Here is an 18651-nt window from a genome sequence, read left to right on the forward strand (position 1 = left end):
CAGATTTTCTCTTTAGCTTCCCTGACACTCAGACCTCCATGGGTAAACACTTCTATTCCTTTAACAAAGTCAACAAGTACTTTCTAGTGAGTTCCTACCATGTGCTGGGCACTCTGCTCAATGCTGGGACCTGGGACCTCAAGAAAGGCCCACAACTCGTCACAGCCAACTGAACCAGATAGCCGTAAAAATAGAGGGAGTCTGTGGGGTGGAGAAGAACCTTGACAAAAAACCTTGACTAAACTGGGTAAAGAGGACAGAAAAGGAAGAATGTTCCAGGCATGGGAAAATCCTGGAACAGACAGAGAAAAGGAAAAGAGTCTGCAAGGGCTGGGCACCGTGGCTCACGCCTGTAATCCTAACACTTTGGGAGGCCGAGACCAGCGGATTGCCTGAGCTCACGAGTTCCAGACAAGCCTGGCCAACATGGTGAAACCTTGTCTCTACTAAAATACAAAAAATCAGTCAGGCACAGTGGCAGTTGCCTGTAATCCCAGCTACTCAGGAGGCTGAGGCATGAGAATTGCTTGAACCTGGGAGGCAGAGGTTGCAGTGAGCTGAGACTGTGCCACTGCACTCCAGCCTGAGCAACAAAGCAAAACTCTGTCTCAAAAAAAGAGTCTACGAGGAGCTTGACGCGGTGGAGAGAAGAAGGCAGGTGGGGACCTGTGGACAGAGAAGCAGGAGCAGCCGCCCACGAGGACCTCCTGTGCTGTGCTGGAGGGTGACAGGCAATGGCGGCAATGACAGAACAGGAAAGTGACCTGCTCAGATTTGGGTTTTGGAAAATTGCCCAGGCCCCACCGAATGATAAGGCTGATGCGGAGAACGAAACTGAAAAGAACTGGTCACTGGTTAGTTACAGGTGACAAAGAGGTTATGTGGAACAAAGGTGGAGTTCTTACAGAAGTGAGAATTAACATCAGTTCTTTTTGCCCATTTTCCTCTGGAACTCTTTTATTTTGGAGTCTTTTATTTTTAATGGGACACTTCACAAATTTGTGTGTCATCCTCGTGCAGGGACCATGCTAATCCTCTCTGTGTCATTCCAGTTTTAGTATCTGTGCTGCCGAGGCACGCACTGGAGCCTGAATTGACAGAGGGGAAGCGTTGAGTCTTCGTGAACTTGGCAGTACAGCCGATGATAAGGGAGGCACAGACCCACATTCTCTCATCCAGACCTGCAAGGCCAGCAGGCTTTCAAGATTCAGAATTTTTTGGAGTTTAGGAAGGCAGTGTTATTTACATGTAGTTTATTTGTAAAACACCCCAAGCAGGGGCCAGGTCAGCACCTGTTAATCAAAAATAATTTTTCCACAGCAATGTATATGAATATTCATGCCAAGTAGCACATACAAAATCCATATAATTATAGCTCATCACAGTAAATACTAGGATTTGTCACTGCATGGGTTATGCAAACATTTTGGGGTTTCAGAGCCTTAATGACTTTGGGATTATGGATGAGGGTCTGTGGGCCTGTGTGGATGGGAGCAGAGACAAGATGTCAGGAAGGAGACACAGTCATAGCTGACCTGCATCTCTTCAAGGTCTTACCTCCTCCATGGGGATGACCTGGGCGTAGCCACCACCCGCGGCTCCTCCTAAACAACAGAGCAAGAGGCATTTCAAACGGGTCACCAAGTACAGCTGCCACGATGGACACAGCTCCCCAAACCCAACAGAGGGGCGTCACACCCAAGATGAAGTAACAAAAGGCAGTGAGAGATACTAATGGTTATATCCAAGCAGAACAGAAAAAAAAAAAAAAAGTTGACACTTTGTCTAACTATACCTGTTTCTTTGCTTAAAAAAAAAAAAAGGTAAAAATAGAGCAGATGTCATTACTGTAAAACATACCAGGATATGAGAATATTTTGTTAATTTACTATTAGATCTCTGTGACTATACTTTATCTAAATCAATTGTATATGATTTCATATCTGAGAAAACTTTGTTTAAAAAAAATACACTGTGGCTGGGCGAGGTGGCTCATGCCTGTAAACCCAGCACCTTGGGAGGCTGAGGCGGGCGGATCACTTGAGGTCAGGAGTTTGAGACCAGCCTGGCCAACATGATGAAATCCCATCTCTATTAAAAATACAAAAATTAGCTAGGCACGGTGGCGGGCGCCTGTAATCCCAGCTACTCGGGAGGCTGAGGCAGGCGAATCACTTGAAACTGGGAGGCGGAGTTTGGAGTGAGCCGAGATTGCACCACTGCATTCCAGGCATTCACCACTGCATTCACTGGGCAACCAAGTGAGACTCTGTCTCAAAAAAAAAAAAAAAAACAAAAAACCAAAAAACCACCGCATAACCACCTCAAATGAGTAAATTATAGACTTCAATTTATTGCAGATAATAGTATGTGAGATTTGTCACGCTGCGTATCCCTCAAAATGTTGGTTGTTAGAGTAAAAGGACTTCTCTTTCCTAAAGCAGTAACAACACCGCCCATGTGTGTATCACTTGACAGTAGCCCTCGTTCTTTACATGCTTTCTCATTTGATCCTCCCAACAACTGGGTGAGCCTGGTGCCGCTCTCAGCATTTTGGACTTTCAGAGATGAGGCTCTGAGAGGTTGTGACTGGCTCAAGTGGCCAAGGGTCACATCGCCGTAGGAAACACAGCTGTGACCAAAAACTTGGCCTTCTCGCTCCAACCCTAGTGTTCATTCCGCTACACAATGCATGACACTCTGTGAGTTATCAGTACTTTATGAGATACGTTATTAATATGTGTAACAGTAATATAAATACAGTATTCTTAAAAAATCACCAAGTGCCAAGGACAAACTAATTGTAGCAATAAACACCATTGTAAAGTGAGCTAAGGAATGATTTCATGATAAATCAAGGAAGAAAGAGTAATGAATGGGAAAGTGCCAGATATCAGCCCAACCACGACCAAGGAGGAATTTCATCATGACTCGCTGTCCACAGCCAGTCCGTCTCCAGAGAGCTCTGCGGGCCCCACACAGCAACTCTAATGAGCCGAGACTAAGGCAGAGGGAAAGACCTTTCCCTGGGACTGGGATGATCAAACACCGATATGGATGGCTGTGTTTCAAGATCACTTGGCAAAGAAGGCCCTGATGAAATGGGAGACCGCACTCGAGGCGGAAGCCTTGAGCAACACAGCCCCAGGAACAGGCTCCTGAGGCGTCCAGTGAAGCCCTGGCAGCTCCCACTGCTCTTTTTCATGCCCAGGGGGAACCAACATGGGGTGACCACTATGTACGGAGTGTGCAGTGAAGAAATGTACCGGGTCCCCTGAAAAGTCTTAACTCTTTATCTGTTGACAATGTTCTTTTTACAATTTTCTCCCCCCAACTTTGCCCTGAAAAGTACACTAGTTGTTAAAGACAGTACCTTTCACTCCAAACGTCGGTCCTTGGGAAGGCTGCCTCAAGCAGGCAAAGGAGTTGACATTCAGGTGTGCGGTCAGAGCCTGCACAAGCCCAATGGTAACTGTGCTCTTCCCTTCTCCAAGAGGGGTGGGCGTGATCCTGAGTTCGGGGGGAGAAAAGTGAATTTTATAATATTTCCCAGACAACCTATGCAAAACCAGCCTAAGACACCAGAATCAAATCTGAGGGTGCTCATTCCAAAATGCACAACATAATTTAATTTTCTTGGGCTATTACGGTCTACCCACATCACACAGGACAGGCATAAGCTAAAGTCAAGATACAGACACACCTTTAATTACCAAGAGACCAAAAAAGGAAAAGTTATTGGGCAGTGCTAATAACAACATCAACTTCAAGAAAGGCCACAAACCATTCGTCAAAATGGTTTAAATAATTCAGCTGATGGTGGGGCATTTCTTGCTGATGAGTATATAGCACTTGTTCTTCCTGAGCCATTTATTGGGGCAGGGTGTGGGCACAGGGCCTATGGTGCGGGGACAGGGCCTAGCTCAACGGTCCTTGGGTGAGTAGGCACTGCCAGACTCTTGGGATTAGAAGGGATCCTAAAGTCCCCACTTGTCCTTCTCCTTCCAGATATCCCTGCCCAGGGCTTCTCCCTGCCATGCTTGAACACAGATGGTGATAAGGTCATGACCTCTGGGGTGACCCACTCATTTCCAGACAGCCGTTACAGTTCAAAAGTTCTTTGTTCTAAAGAGAAGGCATCTGCATTCTTGTTGTGTCCTAGCTCTTGGAGTCCTACACACTAAGCCTGATCCCTTTCCATATGACAGTCCTTCAAATATTCAAAAAGTCCACAGGCCTTGTGCATACTGTGGTGGAAACTTCCGCTCTTGAGAAGCTTATTGTTGATGACAACACTTTGCAAAACCAAATGTTCCCATGTTCATAACATCACAGTATTAGGTGTTGAAGAGAGCCTATTATATTAGCAAGTAAGGCCTCATAAAATTGTTCTTTAGTACACCATCAGCATCGTTAAAAAATTTTTTCTTTCACTCTTTAAAGTTTTATTTCACTAACTTCAGGCCAAATTCCCACAACTGTGTTCTGGTCAATTTACTATCCTTGCTTGGCTTCCCCAAATGGTCGTACCAAAAGATTTGTGGGGTAGGGAGAAGAGACCACTTTAAGAAGCACTGCATTTACTCATCTTCCACAAGGCAACAGAGTTGGGCATCTGATTGTTCAACAAAACAAAGCTTTAATAGCATCCAGGAGGGGAGACAGGCAAACCATGCTGTAGACACTCTTCTATTTGTCAAAATCGGACCAGAGAAAACCTACTCCACACAGATATAATAGATATTGATATTCATCTTTTATTTTTCTGTTGCCGCAACATTTTTCTTCTTTTAATGATCATATCATGTAGTTTCTCAAGTCCTTCCTTTAGGCCATCTCCTAGGATTGCACAGGTAGGCTGCAAATGCCAAGGAGTTGATGAGCTCAGTTCACCCATTGCTAACAATTTCTCAATTTCTGAAAGAGACAATGAGTTCCTCAAGTCTTTTTTGTTAGCAACTATAAGTACAGGGACTCCTTGATTTTCTGATATCCTAGTTATTTTGTGAAGTTCAATTTTGGCTTCTTCCATCCTTTCGATATCAACAGAATCCACAACAAATACAATGCCATCTGTGCACCTGGTATACGACTTCCACAGTGGCCTTAATTTCTCCTGACCACCTACATCCAAGAAGTGAAAAGTGACTGTTTTAGAATTTCCCAAGGTTACCTTAATTTTCTCAGTGTTAAATCCTTTGGTAGGTACGGTATTTACAAATTCATTGAACTGCAGCCTATATAAGACAGTTGTCTTTCCAGCACAGTCCAAACCCAGAATAACAATGTGGAAGGACTGAAATGAAGGCAGGTTGGATAGGATAGAAGTCTGGTCTGATAGCCCATTCCCCATTTCCAGGTGCAAATAAATGTCCCAGATTGAAATGCTTTTCTCTTCTTGCTTTAGAATTTCTCTTGGTAGCAGATCCAGCTATAAGACTGCTCCCGATCTGGAGTCTGGGTCCAAATGAGAAAGCATTGGCAGGCGTTTCTACGCAGGGATAAGCATCTCACGTCCTTCCAGCTTAGCTCTCAAGCATCGTTAAAAATTTTAAAGGCTGTCATTTGGGTTTACAATTTGGTCTTCCATGAGTTACTGTCAGCCATGTTGTCAAGGATACTCAACCACAACAAACCTAATAGAGTTTTCTGATCTACAAAACCTAGTAACCACAAAGAAAGAATGTCTTTAGAAGCGTCATCATACCCTGCAATTCCATGAGTCATTCATTCAGCAAATATTTATCAAGTACTGCTATGTACCAGGCATTGAGCTAGACCCTGGGGACAAAATGATGATCCAGTCAGACTCCATCTCTACCCTCACGAGCTTCCAGCTGATCTGAATACATTAGCAATTATGATAAATGTGACAAACACTAAGACAGGGAAATAGGGCAGTCAGACTGAATTATGAGGGTACATGGAAAAAGGATCTAACTAGATTTGAACATCTGGGAATGTTTCCTGTAGGAAGTAACATCTTACGTGAGACCTGACAAATTAATAAATGTTAACCAGATAAAACTGAGAGTGGATTGGGGCAGTTAATAGGAGAGGTGCTATGCTTCATATTTATGGGGTTAATTATTCGTATCCTCACTTGATAGATGAGGAAACTGAGGCACAGAGTGTAAGCAACTTGCCCACAGTCACACAGCTAGTAAGCAGTAGGGCTGGGAGGCAAAGCCAGCCATCTGACTTAACCAGGTTCTCCATGGATGGAAATCATAACTATAATTAGCCATTTAAAGCATGGAATGGGTAAGATCACCCAAGGACAGTGCACCGAGTGAGAAAAGGGATAACGACAGAAGAGTTAAGCACATTTGCTTGTAATGAGTTGTCAGAAGAAGAGAGTCCAAAAGGAAACTAGGAGGGTGTAGTATAAAATAAGAGAACCCAGCTGTGTGCAGTGGTTCATGCTTGTAATCCTAGCACTTTGGGAGGCCAAGGTAAAAGGATTGCTTGAGCTAGGGAGTTTGAGACCAGCCTGGGCAATACAGTGAGACCCTGTCTCTAAAAAGACAAAAAAATAAGAGGACCCTGGAGAAGAAGGCAGAACATGACAGGAAGTCTCAGAAGGAGGCCAAGGATGAGACTGTTTCCAGAACAGGAAAGTCAAACGCCACTGAGGCAGGAAGCAGGATGAGGACCGAGAGTGGTCGGTGGATTCGGCAACAAGGAGGTTGCTGGTACCCGCTGTGGCCAGGAGCTGGTGAGCCTATCCTGACACTGCTGCATGGAGAAACCTAAGACTCCTGAAGCCACATGACCCTGGCTTATCAGTCACCTCTGCATCTGTCTAAATAGCAGATTTGCAGTGGGATCAACATGAAAACTGAAAGTTATACAAAGATATTAATACTTCTGCTTGGAGTTAACTTTCTGTTTTCTTGGATACAACATCAATAAGGGCAGTTAAAAGCCCACAGGCGTTACAATCTTAGAAGAGCCTGTAAAGAAACTGTGGCATTAAACATGGTGTCATTTAAATACTGTACTGAGCATTTGGTGTTTGCAAAGGACTAAGTGGTTTACCTAAACTGTGTCACATGAAGGATTACATTTTCATTCCCAAGGATATGCTAGCATAGCTGCCCAAGAAAGCCAAAAGCAGACACGCCCAGAGATGACCTCCTCAAAACTCCAGCTAACCATCCAATTCTTAATTAGAAACACAGGACTGCTCAGCTTTCCGCCAACTAATACAATTCGGGAAAAATCACAAAGTAGGAAGTATTTATTGGGAGCAATAAAAGGAGAGCTACAATAAAAAAGCTTATTTCACCTCCTTCCTGCATTTGGTATCAAAATTTGGTTTAGTTTTTCCCCCAGTATCTTTAGCTCAGATTCCAAATCATCAACAGCGATATACAAAAGAATAAGCACCAAGATAATCTAATTTCTCTTTCTTTCTTTCTCTCTTTTCCTTCCTTCCTTCCTTAAGGTAATCTAACTTCTCTTTCTTTCTTTCTCTCTCCTTCCTTCCTTTCTCTTTTTTTTTTTGGAGACACATGGAGTTTTGCTCTTGTTGCCCAGGCTGGAGTGCAGTGGCGTGATCTTAGCTCACTGCAATCTCTGCCTCCCAGGTTCAAGCAATTCTCCTGCCTCAGACTCCTGAGTAGCTGGGACCACAGGCACGTCACCACACCTGGCTAATTTTTGTATCTTTAGCAGAGACAGGGTTTCACCATGTTGGCCAGGCTGGTCTCAAACTCCTGACCTTGTGATCTGCCCACCTCAGCCTCCCAAAGTGCTGGGATTATAGGCATGAGCCACCACGCCCAGCCCTCTAATTTCTTTTTCTATGGGAGCTTAGAGTTCATAGAGATGGAACTGTGATTTTTGTTCATTACCTTCCTCCACTTCTGGCAGATTTCTGTACCCCCTCTCTGATATCTAGAGCATTGATTATATGATTATTGTAGAATTTTTCAGATGGCTTCATGATAAGCATTCTGACATGCCTTTCTCGCCTACCAGGCCACACACTTGTTGAGGTAAAGGACAACGCTCACCCTCTTTGCACCCCTATCACATCACCTGTTCAGGGCATAGAACAGCAAAAAAGGGTTGACAATGGAATGATGCCTTTTTTTTTTTTCTTTTTTGAGATGGAGTCTCACTCTGTTGCCCAGGGTGGAGTGCAATGGGGTGACCTCTGCTCATTGCAACCTCCACCTCCCGGGCTCAAGCAATTCTCTTGCCTCACCCTCTCGAGTAGCTGGGATTACAGGCACCCATCACCATGCCCAGCTAATTTTTGTATTTTTAATAGAAACAGGGTTTCACCACGTTGGCCAGGCTGGTCTCGAACTCCTGACCTCAAATGATCCGCCCGCCTTGGCCTCCCAAAGGGCTGGCATTACAGGCGTGAGCCACCATGCCCTGCCAGAATGATGTCTTTTTTAAGATGAGTATTATTTATTGGCAGTTACAGTAAAAATTGTCAAAGTACCTGTGACCATTTGGACACAATCTGAAAAGAAGTTTATAATTTACTCAAAGGTAAAAAAGATGGCTTATCCAGCGAGAAGTGGTAAAACTTTGAACTATTCTTAAGACCCAGAATCTTGCTGAATAGCACCACTGCCACTAGCCATGGGCCCCACCATGCACTCCAAAACTACATGCTCAAGTAGCATATGAACATAAATCATCCATCCCAGGCATCTTTAGGGTCTAGGGGCTTTTTAAGCCATTTATTACCTAACAATAAACCCCACGGTGCATTTGGTTATGTTTCTCATTATACTTGACTTAGGTAAACGGTTCAAAGGCCCTGTGGGAAGTGGTTTCTTCCAAATACCTCTGTTTCGTTCTGGAAGTAGCACAAATTAAAGAAAATCTCACAGATATTTAAATAGTTACTCAAGGCAGAAAAGCCAAATCATAGAAAAGTCAGATTATTTTTACATTGTACCGAAATAAAGGGTTGAAACATTTTTAAAAAATCCAATAGGGTATTTGGCCCTCTGCAGCAAAAAAAAAAAAAAAAAAAAAGATGAAATGATGTGAATGATTCAAATTTTTCTTTAATGTGAAATTCAGTCTATTTCCAGATCAGTTTGGGCTGCTTTTTTAGCTGCTCTGTCCAACCAATTCAGGGAAATTCTAGAAACTTCTGCACAGAAATGGGTGCAGGCCTGATGGAGACTGAGATTCAAATGCCCTGCAGCTGCACTCCAAGTCAAGTTCTCAAACAAAATTCCTTTTCATTAGTGTAACTGGGAAAATATGTAAAACTCATGAGTCCCTAAGATTCTTTTGGCATATTTCCCTGAACAATTCCCAATACTTTTCATTTTGTCAGGCAAAGCAAATAAAGTGATGTGTAGGTGTAAATACCATGCGATATGTAGTTGATGAAATGCAGATGATTCTGACTGAATAAGAAATCCTAAAGTTTGAAGAATGGCTTTTTAAAAGAATTAATCTGTTCTGCATTTGAGTTATTAATAATAGAAGATTTAAAAAAATCTCATTGTTTTATATTTTAATCCCATTGCTGACATAGTTAAATCACATTTCTATATAAATTCAAATATGTAATAACAAATATATTGTTATTTAGTTTTATTTAAAAATTACTTGGGTATTTGAATTCTTCTAAAGCATGGAAAAAGATTTATGTTATAGTGTTCAGAGAAAAAGGCAGGACAAAAATGGTATTTATAGCCTGATCTCAATGTGTAAAAAGATGAATGTATAAATAAAATATTGAGTTATGAGAGACTTAGTTATCTCCTTTTTACTTTTCTTTATGTTAAATTTTTTACAATAAGCTAATATTATTTTCAGAATTAGAAAAGACTTTTACGAAAAGGAAATAATTCTCCATTTAATGGAGGGGTCATTTATATTTTTAAAGAAGTTGCAACAGTGCATATAATAGTTTGATAACATCATTTCCCCCTAACGCTTGACCTGGTCAAATGTAAAAATATGAAGATGATTTTTATTTCAAATTGACTTTTCACTTTAGATTACAAATGTTGCTTTAAACCAGTGCTACTTTTTGCTGTTTGTCTGTATTTTTTAAAGATGGGGTTTTGCTATGCAGCTCAGGCTGGTCTTGAACTCCCGGCCTCAAGTGACCCACCCACCTCAGCCTCCAGAGTAACTGGGTTATAGGCACAACCCATCATGCCAGGCCCACTTTAGGCTATCGATAAAATAGTTGCCTGTGACCTAAACTGATATCAATATTCAGCTATTAAAGGATTAGATACTGATGACAGTTTACAGCCCTAAAAAATATATCATTTGTTGTGTTGGGGAGAAGGGGCTGTTCATTCTTCCCTTATAGAATCCAGTGTGGCTATTTCCTAAAAATCTTCAAGCTCTGCCACAAATGCATACATATATCATAAGCTTACCAGCATGGTTATTTTTTTCCAATATAGTTAAAAAAAAAAAGAGACAGGCCATTTAATTTTTGTTCCTTCAAAGGTCTTTGTTAGGTAAAGAAACTTGTATCAGAATTTCAGAAAAAGAATTGTTGATCCCTTGATGTTTAATCTGTTCTTGAAAATTCATCTTTAATCTTCTTTTCTATTTACAACATGGCAGGCCAATTTCAGCTTGATTATACATATTAATGCTAGCAAAAAGCCAGCGTGGAGAAATGTTCTACTGGCCATGGACTGCACTGGCTGTAACACCAGGCAGCCGTGCTAGCTAGCATTCTCCAGCATGAGGCTGGAGGCCCAGCTTTGTTTACAAGTAAGGAACCTGAAAACAATATCATCACAGCTTTGTTTTAGAAGTATCGGTTTTGCGTTCCAAGCTAAGGTCAGGGCCATCCATATCTGGATTTCTGATTTTATTGACAAGCCCAAAATGGAGTAAAGCAGAGGCACTGGATAAGAAAATCTGCTGCAGGATTCTTCCTTCATAAACAGACAACACATCCTACCAAGTTTTCCTTAAGTGTTCCTATCTAAACAGGGTGAGAAAGCCTGCAAACCCACCTACCAAGATCACCCAAAGCCTGGAAGAAAGGAACCAATTTCACAAATCGAATGCTTTTTCAAGGTCTTAATGGCCAAGAGTTTGTTTATTAATTGCAGACAAATATGCATCAAGCATACTGCCATAAAACCACCCTGACTAAACTGTGCCCTAAACTCGGAGACTCCAGAGCCAATCTAACCAGAGGCAGCTCCTTGCAGGGTTTGGGCCCAGAGGGGGCCTGCAGGTGGAGCCAACCCCTCCCCTCAGCCAGGAACTTTCCCACACTCGATTATGGGGACATTAAGTTTGGGGTTCTAGGTTGCAAAGGGCCTCAGGAATCTAACTGCAGTGAGCCTGGAAGCCTGAGGGAGAAGGGTGAAGCCACAGGCAACCAAGGTGTGGAGCAAAGGATGAATTCCTTACAACGCCAACTGCTGAGGGATTCTGAGAGGCCCTGGCTGTCTGTCCCTCTTACAAAAAAGCTACAGAAGCTGGGCATGATGGCTCACACCTGTAATCCTAGCACTTTGGGAGGAGGAGGCGGGCGGACCACTTGAGGCCAGGAGTTCAAGGCCAGCCTGGCTAATGTGGCGAAATCCCGCCTCTATAAAAACACAAAAATAGTTAGCCAGGCATGGGGGTGCATGACTGGAATCCCAGCTACTTGGGAAGCTGAGGCACAAGAATTGCTTGAACCCAGGGGGTGGAGGTTGCAGTGAGCCAAAATTGCAACAATGCACTCCAGCCCGGGTGACTTCGTCTCAAAAAAAAAAAAAAAAAAAAAAGAAAAGAAAAGCTATACGAAGAGAAGGAGAGAGAGGAGGAGAGGAAAGTGGGAAAGGAGGAGGGAAAAGGGATTTGAAGAAATCACTATATCATTAAAGAGGTGATTTTTTTTTTTTTTTTTTTTGAGACAGTCTTGCTCTGTCGCCCAGGCTGGAGTGCAGTGGCGCGATCTTGGCTCACCACAAGCTCCGCCTCCCAGGTTCACGCCATTCTCCTGCCTCAGCCTCCCGAATAGCTGGAACTACAGGTGCCCGCCACCACACTTGGCTAATTTTTTTGTATTTTTAGTAGAGACGGGGTTTCACCATGTTAGCCAGGATGGTTTCGATCTCATGACCTCGTGATCCACCCACCTCGGCCTCCCAAAGAGCTGGGATTACAGTTGTGAGCCACCACACTTGGACTGTTTTGGATAATATTTTTGCTTTATTTGTAGTTATAAATAATTGAACTCACTTCTGGGGATTTTTCCTAAGGAGATAATTAAACAGATGCACAAACCCACATGCCCAAGATTGTTAATTCTAGCAGTTTAAAATGGCAAAAATTGGGAACACTTTAATTGTCCATCAATAGAAAATTGGTCAAATAAGTTGTGGAACATCCCTATTCTATGTTCAAATTATTTTTCTGCATCAGTGCACTTGGACAATTAGAAACGCTTAGAACTACCAGGGTAGCACTTATCGATGGAACTAGAGGTGCCAGAAGATGTGTAAGATGGGATCTCCACCCTCATCCTGGGCATTTTGCTACTCCCTCAGCCCCTGCTTCCCCAACACGTTTAAGAATCTGGGATGTGGCCAGGTGCAGTGGCTCATGCCTGTAATCCCAGCACTTTGGGATGCCAAGGTGGGTGGATCACTTGAGGTCAGGAGTTCGAGAAAAGCCTGGCCAACATGGTGAAACCCCATCTCGACTAAAAATACAAAAATTAGCTGGGCATCGTGGCGCATGCCTGTAATCCCAGCTACTCGGGAGGCTGAGGCAGGAGAATCCCTTGAACCTGGGAGGCAGAGGTTGCAGTGAGCTGAGATCATGCCACTGCACTCCAGTCTTGGCAACAGAGTGAGACTTTGTCTCAAAAAAAAAGAATCTGGGATGTGAGTGATGGAATGTTATGTTGTCATGAAAAATGGTGACATAGCTCAATATTCACTCACATGGAGCTCAGTATGCCACATATGCTTGAATAATCAGGTTGTTTACGGAAGAGCATGCGAGTGCGACCTCATCCTCATGGCTGAGAGACTCTATCAGCATCAAAACAGTCCTCCCAGGTCAACAGTTGTTTCCTCTGAGTGCTTGGGTTTGGGATGTTTTACTTTTTCACTTCTGTTTTCTGAATTTTTAGAATATTTCGACAATGAAACTACATGTTTTTATAACCAGAAAAAGAAATAAAGACAAAAGCACTTACATTAATCATCAAATACGTAAAAACAGTTACCTAGGAGTCAATTCCAATTACAAGAAATGTCTCTGCCTGACAAATAGGTTTTGTGCCTGAAGCCTTGTATACATCATAAGCAATAGTCACTGAAATGAAATTTCAAGGCAACAAAGGAATTTATATGGTCTCACGATGTTCCCTCAGGTCACACTGAATAAATATTTGAAATCCCTTGCTTTCTATCATCTTTTCAGCTAGTGAATGTACTTCTTTTTTTAAAAAGAAGGGGAAAAAGGCAAACACTCCTTTTCACAAAAACTATGAATTTGTCTTTTATAAAATAACCAACACAAATGAAAATGGCCCAACATTAGTTTTGAAATGCAGAAAAAGGGAAATAATGAGCCTTTGTAATGTGAATATATAAGTAAGATCAAGGATATTAACAGGAAAACATGTTTCATATGATTATCTGTACCTTTTCCATGAAAATATTTCAAGTAGAACACACAAAACAAACTGCTCAGTTCAAAATATTTTACTTTCAATTCCTATTTTGATTTTTATAATGAAAAATGAAATTCAAAAAGCCAAAGGGGAGCAGGGGTAATAACAACATGAGAAACAAAAGATAAAGCACTGCAACTTGTTTGACTTTATATTTTGTCGAGTTGACTGATTTGCTCTGCACTGAAAATAAAAACTTACCTCACACCAAATAAAGAAATGCCAAATGAAATGGACAAAATGTCAAATGTGAGAATAGGATGGATTGAGGGGTACGAGGAGAGAGATAAATAGGGAAGAGTTTTGTAAATATGTCTGCTTGGTCAAGTAGATGTTAGATGGTGTCTTACCCAGCAACTAAGACGTATTTTCCATCTGCTTGATCCTTTAACCTTTCTAGCACGGACAAACGTACTTTGGCTTTGCTTTTGCCATAGATTTCAATTTCATCTGCAAGCAATCCAATCTCCTTGGCAAGGACATCCACAGCTTTTGGAGTTTGTCCTCTTGAAATCTCAATGTCACTGAGGGGAAGACAACACGAAAGAGAGAAAAGGCTTCTCAGCTTAGGTGGTCACAACTGGAGTGAAAACAGCCACACATCACGCCAACAATGAAATCAATGCAATTGCTTTGGGGTCCTTTCTCCCAGGCCGTAATAAGCACAACTGCTAATAATTAACGTGTGTGAGAAAATGGTGCATCATTTTAGAAATGCAACTCCAAAAAACTCACAAAGATCCTAGAATTGTGTCCAGGTGGAAGTATAACACCTATGGCATACAGACAAGAATTGTATATTATAATGTGTCCAAAGCCCTCCTGCAAGTGTGATTTGACTACAGAGCAAAATGAGCTGTATGGGCCATCATGGTATTCATTAGCCATGAATAGAGGGTCATTGCATAATAATCTCCGATCGGGCTGGCCACATGTTTCTCTTGGCTATTCAAAAATGTGAACATTACTATCACATTAGAGATTAAGGACAAAAAAAAAAAAAAGAAAAAATGTGAAAATGCTATTTCGTTTTATCTGTGTCCACACTTCCCCTCTATTTGCAGTCTAAAATCATATTTCAAAATGTTTTATTAATTACATAATTGTCGGTAAAAGGACCTAGTGCCCTGAGCCCAAGTTCAGACGGAAATCGTAGGAACTCCAGAGACTCACTGGGCACGTAACTGAACTCTTCTATTTTACTGGCCACCACTGCTCGTCTTACAGGAGTGGTCTGGATACCAGCATGTGTAATGCTGGACTCTTTCCTCTGGGGCTCAAGTGCTCAGTCATTTCCTTACTGGGGAGTCAGGCCCTTCATGTGTCTGAGACTGAGAGATGGAAGGCACACCTGTTCCCCCAGCAGCAAGACTAACCCTGGGAGACCACAGGGCAGGGAACTGCCCTTAAAGGTTGCATCAGAGAGGACAGCTATTCCTTCACTCACCCCGGAACACGGAACACTTATTTTTGTTGTGATCTGCCTCCTTGCGGTGGGCAGATCAACCTCCTCAGTGGACTTTAGTCAGCCCCTTGGCCCTGACTGTTTCTGTAGCTACTGCGGGCAGTCTACCCTCAGTGTTCAGACCACCCTAGGCTCTCCTCCAAGATCCTGTGGGGGCCTGACCTGGGGGTAAGAGGCAACAGCAAACACACCTCCACCCAGACTTCTCCAAAGGGCACCAGAGAAACTAGGAGTTCAGGTTATCCCCCCACGGGCTGCTGAGTATTCCTTTCCTATCCGACCTTTCCTTCCTAGCCTCCGACTTTGTTTTGCCTTCCTGGCCATAATTTTTTTCTCTCTCTCTTCCCCGTCTCCTAAATTGAAGAGCTTAATCTTGAATGATGTGTAAGCTTTTGGCAGGCCGCAGTGGCTCACGCCTGTAATCCCAGCACTTTGGGAGGCCAAGGCAGGAGGATCACTTGAGTCCATGAGTTTGAGACCAGCCTGGCCAACATAGCAAAATCCTGTCTTTACTAAAAATATAAATAAATTAGCCAGGTGTGATGGTGGCGCCTGTAGTCCCAGCTACTCGGGAGGCCAAGGCAGGACAATCACTTGAACTGGGAGGTGGAGGTTGAGGTGAGCTGAGATCGCGCCACTGCACTCCAACCTGGGCAACAGAGCGAGACTGTCTCAAAAAACAAACAAACAAACAAACAAACAAAACAGGCCAGGCATGGTGGCTCATGCCTGTAAGCCCAGCACTTTGGGAGCACAAAAGGGCAGATCACTTGAGGTCAGGAGTTTGAGACCAGCCTGGCCAACATGGTGAAACCCTGTCTCTACTAAAAATACAAAAATTAGCCAGATGTTCTCACTTGAACTCAGGAGGTGAAGGTTACAGTGAGCGGAGATCAAGCCACTGCACTCCAGCCTGGGCAACAGAGCAAGGCTCTGTCTCAAAAACAAAACAAAACAAACACCTGTAAGGTTTTCTCTTTACTAGCTAAAGAGTCACAGAGACACCATCGCGATTTTCCGGGTGATTTATAAACTATTCAGCCTGCTTCTCTTCGCCCAGTGGGTCTAGAAATCAATGATTTCAAAGTAAATTCTTCTTGGGAGAGAAAAGGATTTAATTATTTAACAAGAAGAATTTACTTTGAAACTTTGGTACACAATTTGGTGGAATCCATCTTAATCTTTTTTAGCATTTTGTAAGTAGAAATTATTGATTTACTTTTAAAATCTAAGGTCTTATAACAACAAAAATAACTCTAAAATAAGATATTTTATGAAACACATTGCACAAGCCCAGGGATGATATTACAAAGAATAACATTCCTCATTGCAACTTACATAATTAATGAACAGAGAGCATAACTGAGATATTTCGTCTATTGCAGGAATGAAAACATGTCCAGGAGGGTCACACCCTCCTGGTGGGTAGAACTGAACCAGGGTGTTCAACTGACTGCCCAAGGAAATGGAGTTCAATTCTATAAAGCAACTGGGTATCAGGTAAAAAAATGAGTCAGGCCCGGTGCGGTGGCTCATGCTTGTAATCCCAGCACTTTGGTAGGCTGAGGCAGGTGGAACACCTGAGGTCAAGAGTTCAAGACCAGAGCAAGACTCTGTCTCAAAAAAAAAAAAAAAAAAAAAGTGTCAAATTACTAGAGGGATTTTATTTCCTCGGCACTCTGTGCATTCCAACATTGCTGGATGACATCACCTGGGGATGCACACCTGGCAGTATGCACACCTGGATAATGGGGGTGGGGCCAATTCCTTGGAGTGGGACAGACACAGATGACTCATTATCAGGCTAGAAAATGCGGCTGTCTGGTTCAGATGTCATACCTACCCAATCATTCTAAACCACACACTGAGACTATGACCTACAGTTTATATTTCCAAATTTATAGATAGAATATGTAGCTCAGACCTCATCAAAGAGCACTCTGAGGAAAATATCCACCTTGACAAGCACAGACTATCCCATCAGACCGTTCCGAAGAAAGCCGAGCTCAGTTCCCACGTGGAATAATGTTTGGTTTGGGCGGTCCTTTATCCCTAGAGTAGAAACCTACATAGCCCTTAAGACCAGGCAGATATATATGTGTTGGGCATTTCTGACACTGAGAAGCATATTCCAAATATTACATTACCATATTTTGTCAAATTTAAAACCATTACTTCATGGACCACTAAGAAGAAAAAACACTGCCAGGCGTGGTGGCTCACGCCTGTAATCCCAGCACTTTGGGAGGCCGAGATGGGCAGATCACCTGAGGTCAGGAGTTTGAGACTGGCCTGGCCAAAATAGCAAAACCCCCACCTCTACTAAAAACACAAAAATTAGCTGGGTGTGGTGGCGTGCGCCCATAATCTCAGCTACCTGGGAGGCTGAGGCAGGAGAATCGCTTGAACCTGAGAGGTGGAGGTTACAGTGAGCCGAGATCACGCCATTGCACTCTAGCCTGGGTAACAGAGCAAGACTCCATCTCAAAAAAAAAAAAAAAAAAAGGAAAAAAAACCACTGCCATTAAATATAGGAAACATCATTGAAACTAAATTAATTAATATAAATTAATTTAAGAACATCATTAAAAAACACTGCAATTTAATATAGAAAACATCATTGAAATAAAAAAAAATGCCTTCTTAGAATTGACAGAACACAGTAATACATTCATTATGATTTAATTTTGGAGAATTTACAATAGAGAAAACAGAGTGGCAATTTAATGAATAGAGAAAATTATCTACCATCAAAACCACAGTACCATGAGTTGTGCTTCTCCCCCATGACTAACTAGGGCTAAGGCACTGTGCTGAGCTGACATCAATGTAAATAAAACACCAGTGTTACCTTGGCACAGGGGAGAGCGGCTGAAGTTTCAAGCAGTGAAGTCTCCACCGCCTGTGCTGCTGTTCACGAAGCCACCTCCTTCCACTACTGACCATATTCTTCAGCAGGGATAGAGAGGAAAACATGTTAGAATGGTAAAAGCTGACAGGGCACGCACTTAAACCATGGAAATATTGTTTGTGGATGTTACAAAACAAGATTATCGAGTCGCACAATAAGCCAGGAGGATATTAGGAATATTTTTATTCACGTGTAACTAGGTTTGTAGGTTTTTCTTAAAAAGGAAAACGTGAAAACCACTAGTTAGATATACAACTATTCAATACCGCACTGAAGAGTTTGATAGTATTAAAAGAAGCTGCTCTGTTTCTTAAATATGCACGCATGAACTTGATGATCCAGCTTAATTCTATAGTTCCCTTGCAGACTATTAGCTCTTCATACTTACAGCAATGAATCTGAGAATGTTTTTTAAAATGTACATCCAGGGTTATTTCAAGTCACAGGCCAGAACTTCTGACTATGTTCATTGTTTTTGTTAAATTTAAAAAAGAAAAACAGGAAAATGTGAGAAAATACACTATTAAAAAATCCAGGTGTGGTGATGTGCATCTATAGTCCCAGCTACTCGGGAGGCTGAGGTGGGAAGATTGTTTGATCCCAGAAGTTTGAGGCTGCAGTGAGTCAGGA

General features: G+C 42.4%; 2 protein-coding genes and 1 non-coding gene across 7 annotated transcripts in view; all 3 read right to left on the reverse strand.

The window, feature by feature from the left end:
- The window catches only part of LOC116463188 (monofunctional C1-tetrahydrofolate synthase, mitochondrial), a 238540-nt gene that overhangs the window by 163216 nt on the left and 56673 nt on the right, over nt 1–18651 (reverse strand). For all 5 annotated transcript variants that reach the window (XR_009211999.1, XR_009211998.1, XM_032146190.2 and 2 more), the window contains 4 exons: nt 17962–18059; nt 13996–14169; nt 3374–3510; nt 1558–1604 (listed from right to left, as the gene is read on the reverse strand). Coding sequence is in view for 3 of the 5 variants with exons in the window: in XM_032146190.2 (XP_032002081.1) it covers nt 1558–1604; nt 3374–3510; nt 13996–14169; nt 17962–18059 (456 nt within the window). In the remaining 2 variants the exon portion in view is untranslated. The remainder of the gene's footprint in view (nt 1–1557; nt 1605–3373; nt 3511–13995; nt 14170–17961; nt 18060–18651) is intronic.
- On the reverse strand, nt 976–1078 carry LOC116463194 (U6 spliceosomal RNA). Its single transcript, XR_004246606.1, has one exon. It is a non-coding gene; the product is annotated as a U6 spliceosomal RNA (small nuclear RNA).
- LOC116463189 (ADP-ribosylation factor-like protein 4A) lies at nt 4386–5620 on the reverse strand. The gene has a single exon (XM_032146194.3). The coding sequence runs from the start codon at nt 5351–5353 to the stop codon at nt 4751–4753; it is 603 nt and encodes a 200-aa protein (XP_032002085.1). The 5' UTR covers nt 5354–5620; the 3' UTR covers nt 4386–4750.

The sequence above is a fragment of the Hylobates moloch genome, unplaced genomic scaffold (assembly GCF_009828535.3).
Source record: "Hylobates moloch isolate HMO894 unplaced genomic scaffold, HMol_V3 SCAFFOLD_28, whole genome shotgun sequence".
NCBI lineage: Eukaryota > Metazoa > Chordata > Mammalia > Primates > Hylobatidae > Hylobates > Hylobates moloch.

Bases quoted from the DNA above. Each gene is read 5' to 3' on its own strand.
- LOC116463189 (XM_032146194.3), bottom strand. From the start codon at position 5,353: ATGGGGAATGGGCTATCAGACCAGACTTCTATCCTATCCAACCTGCCT.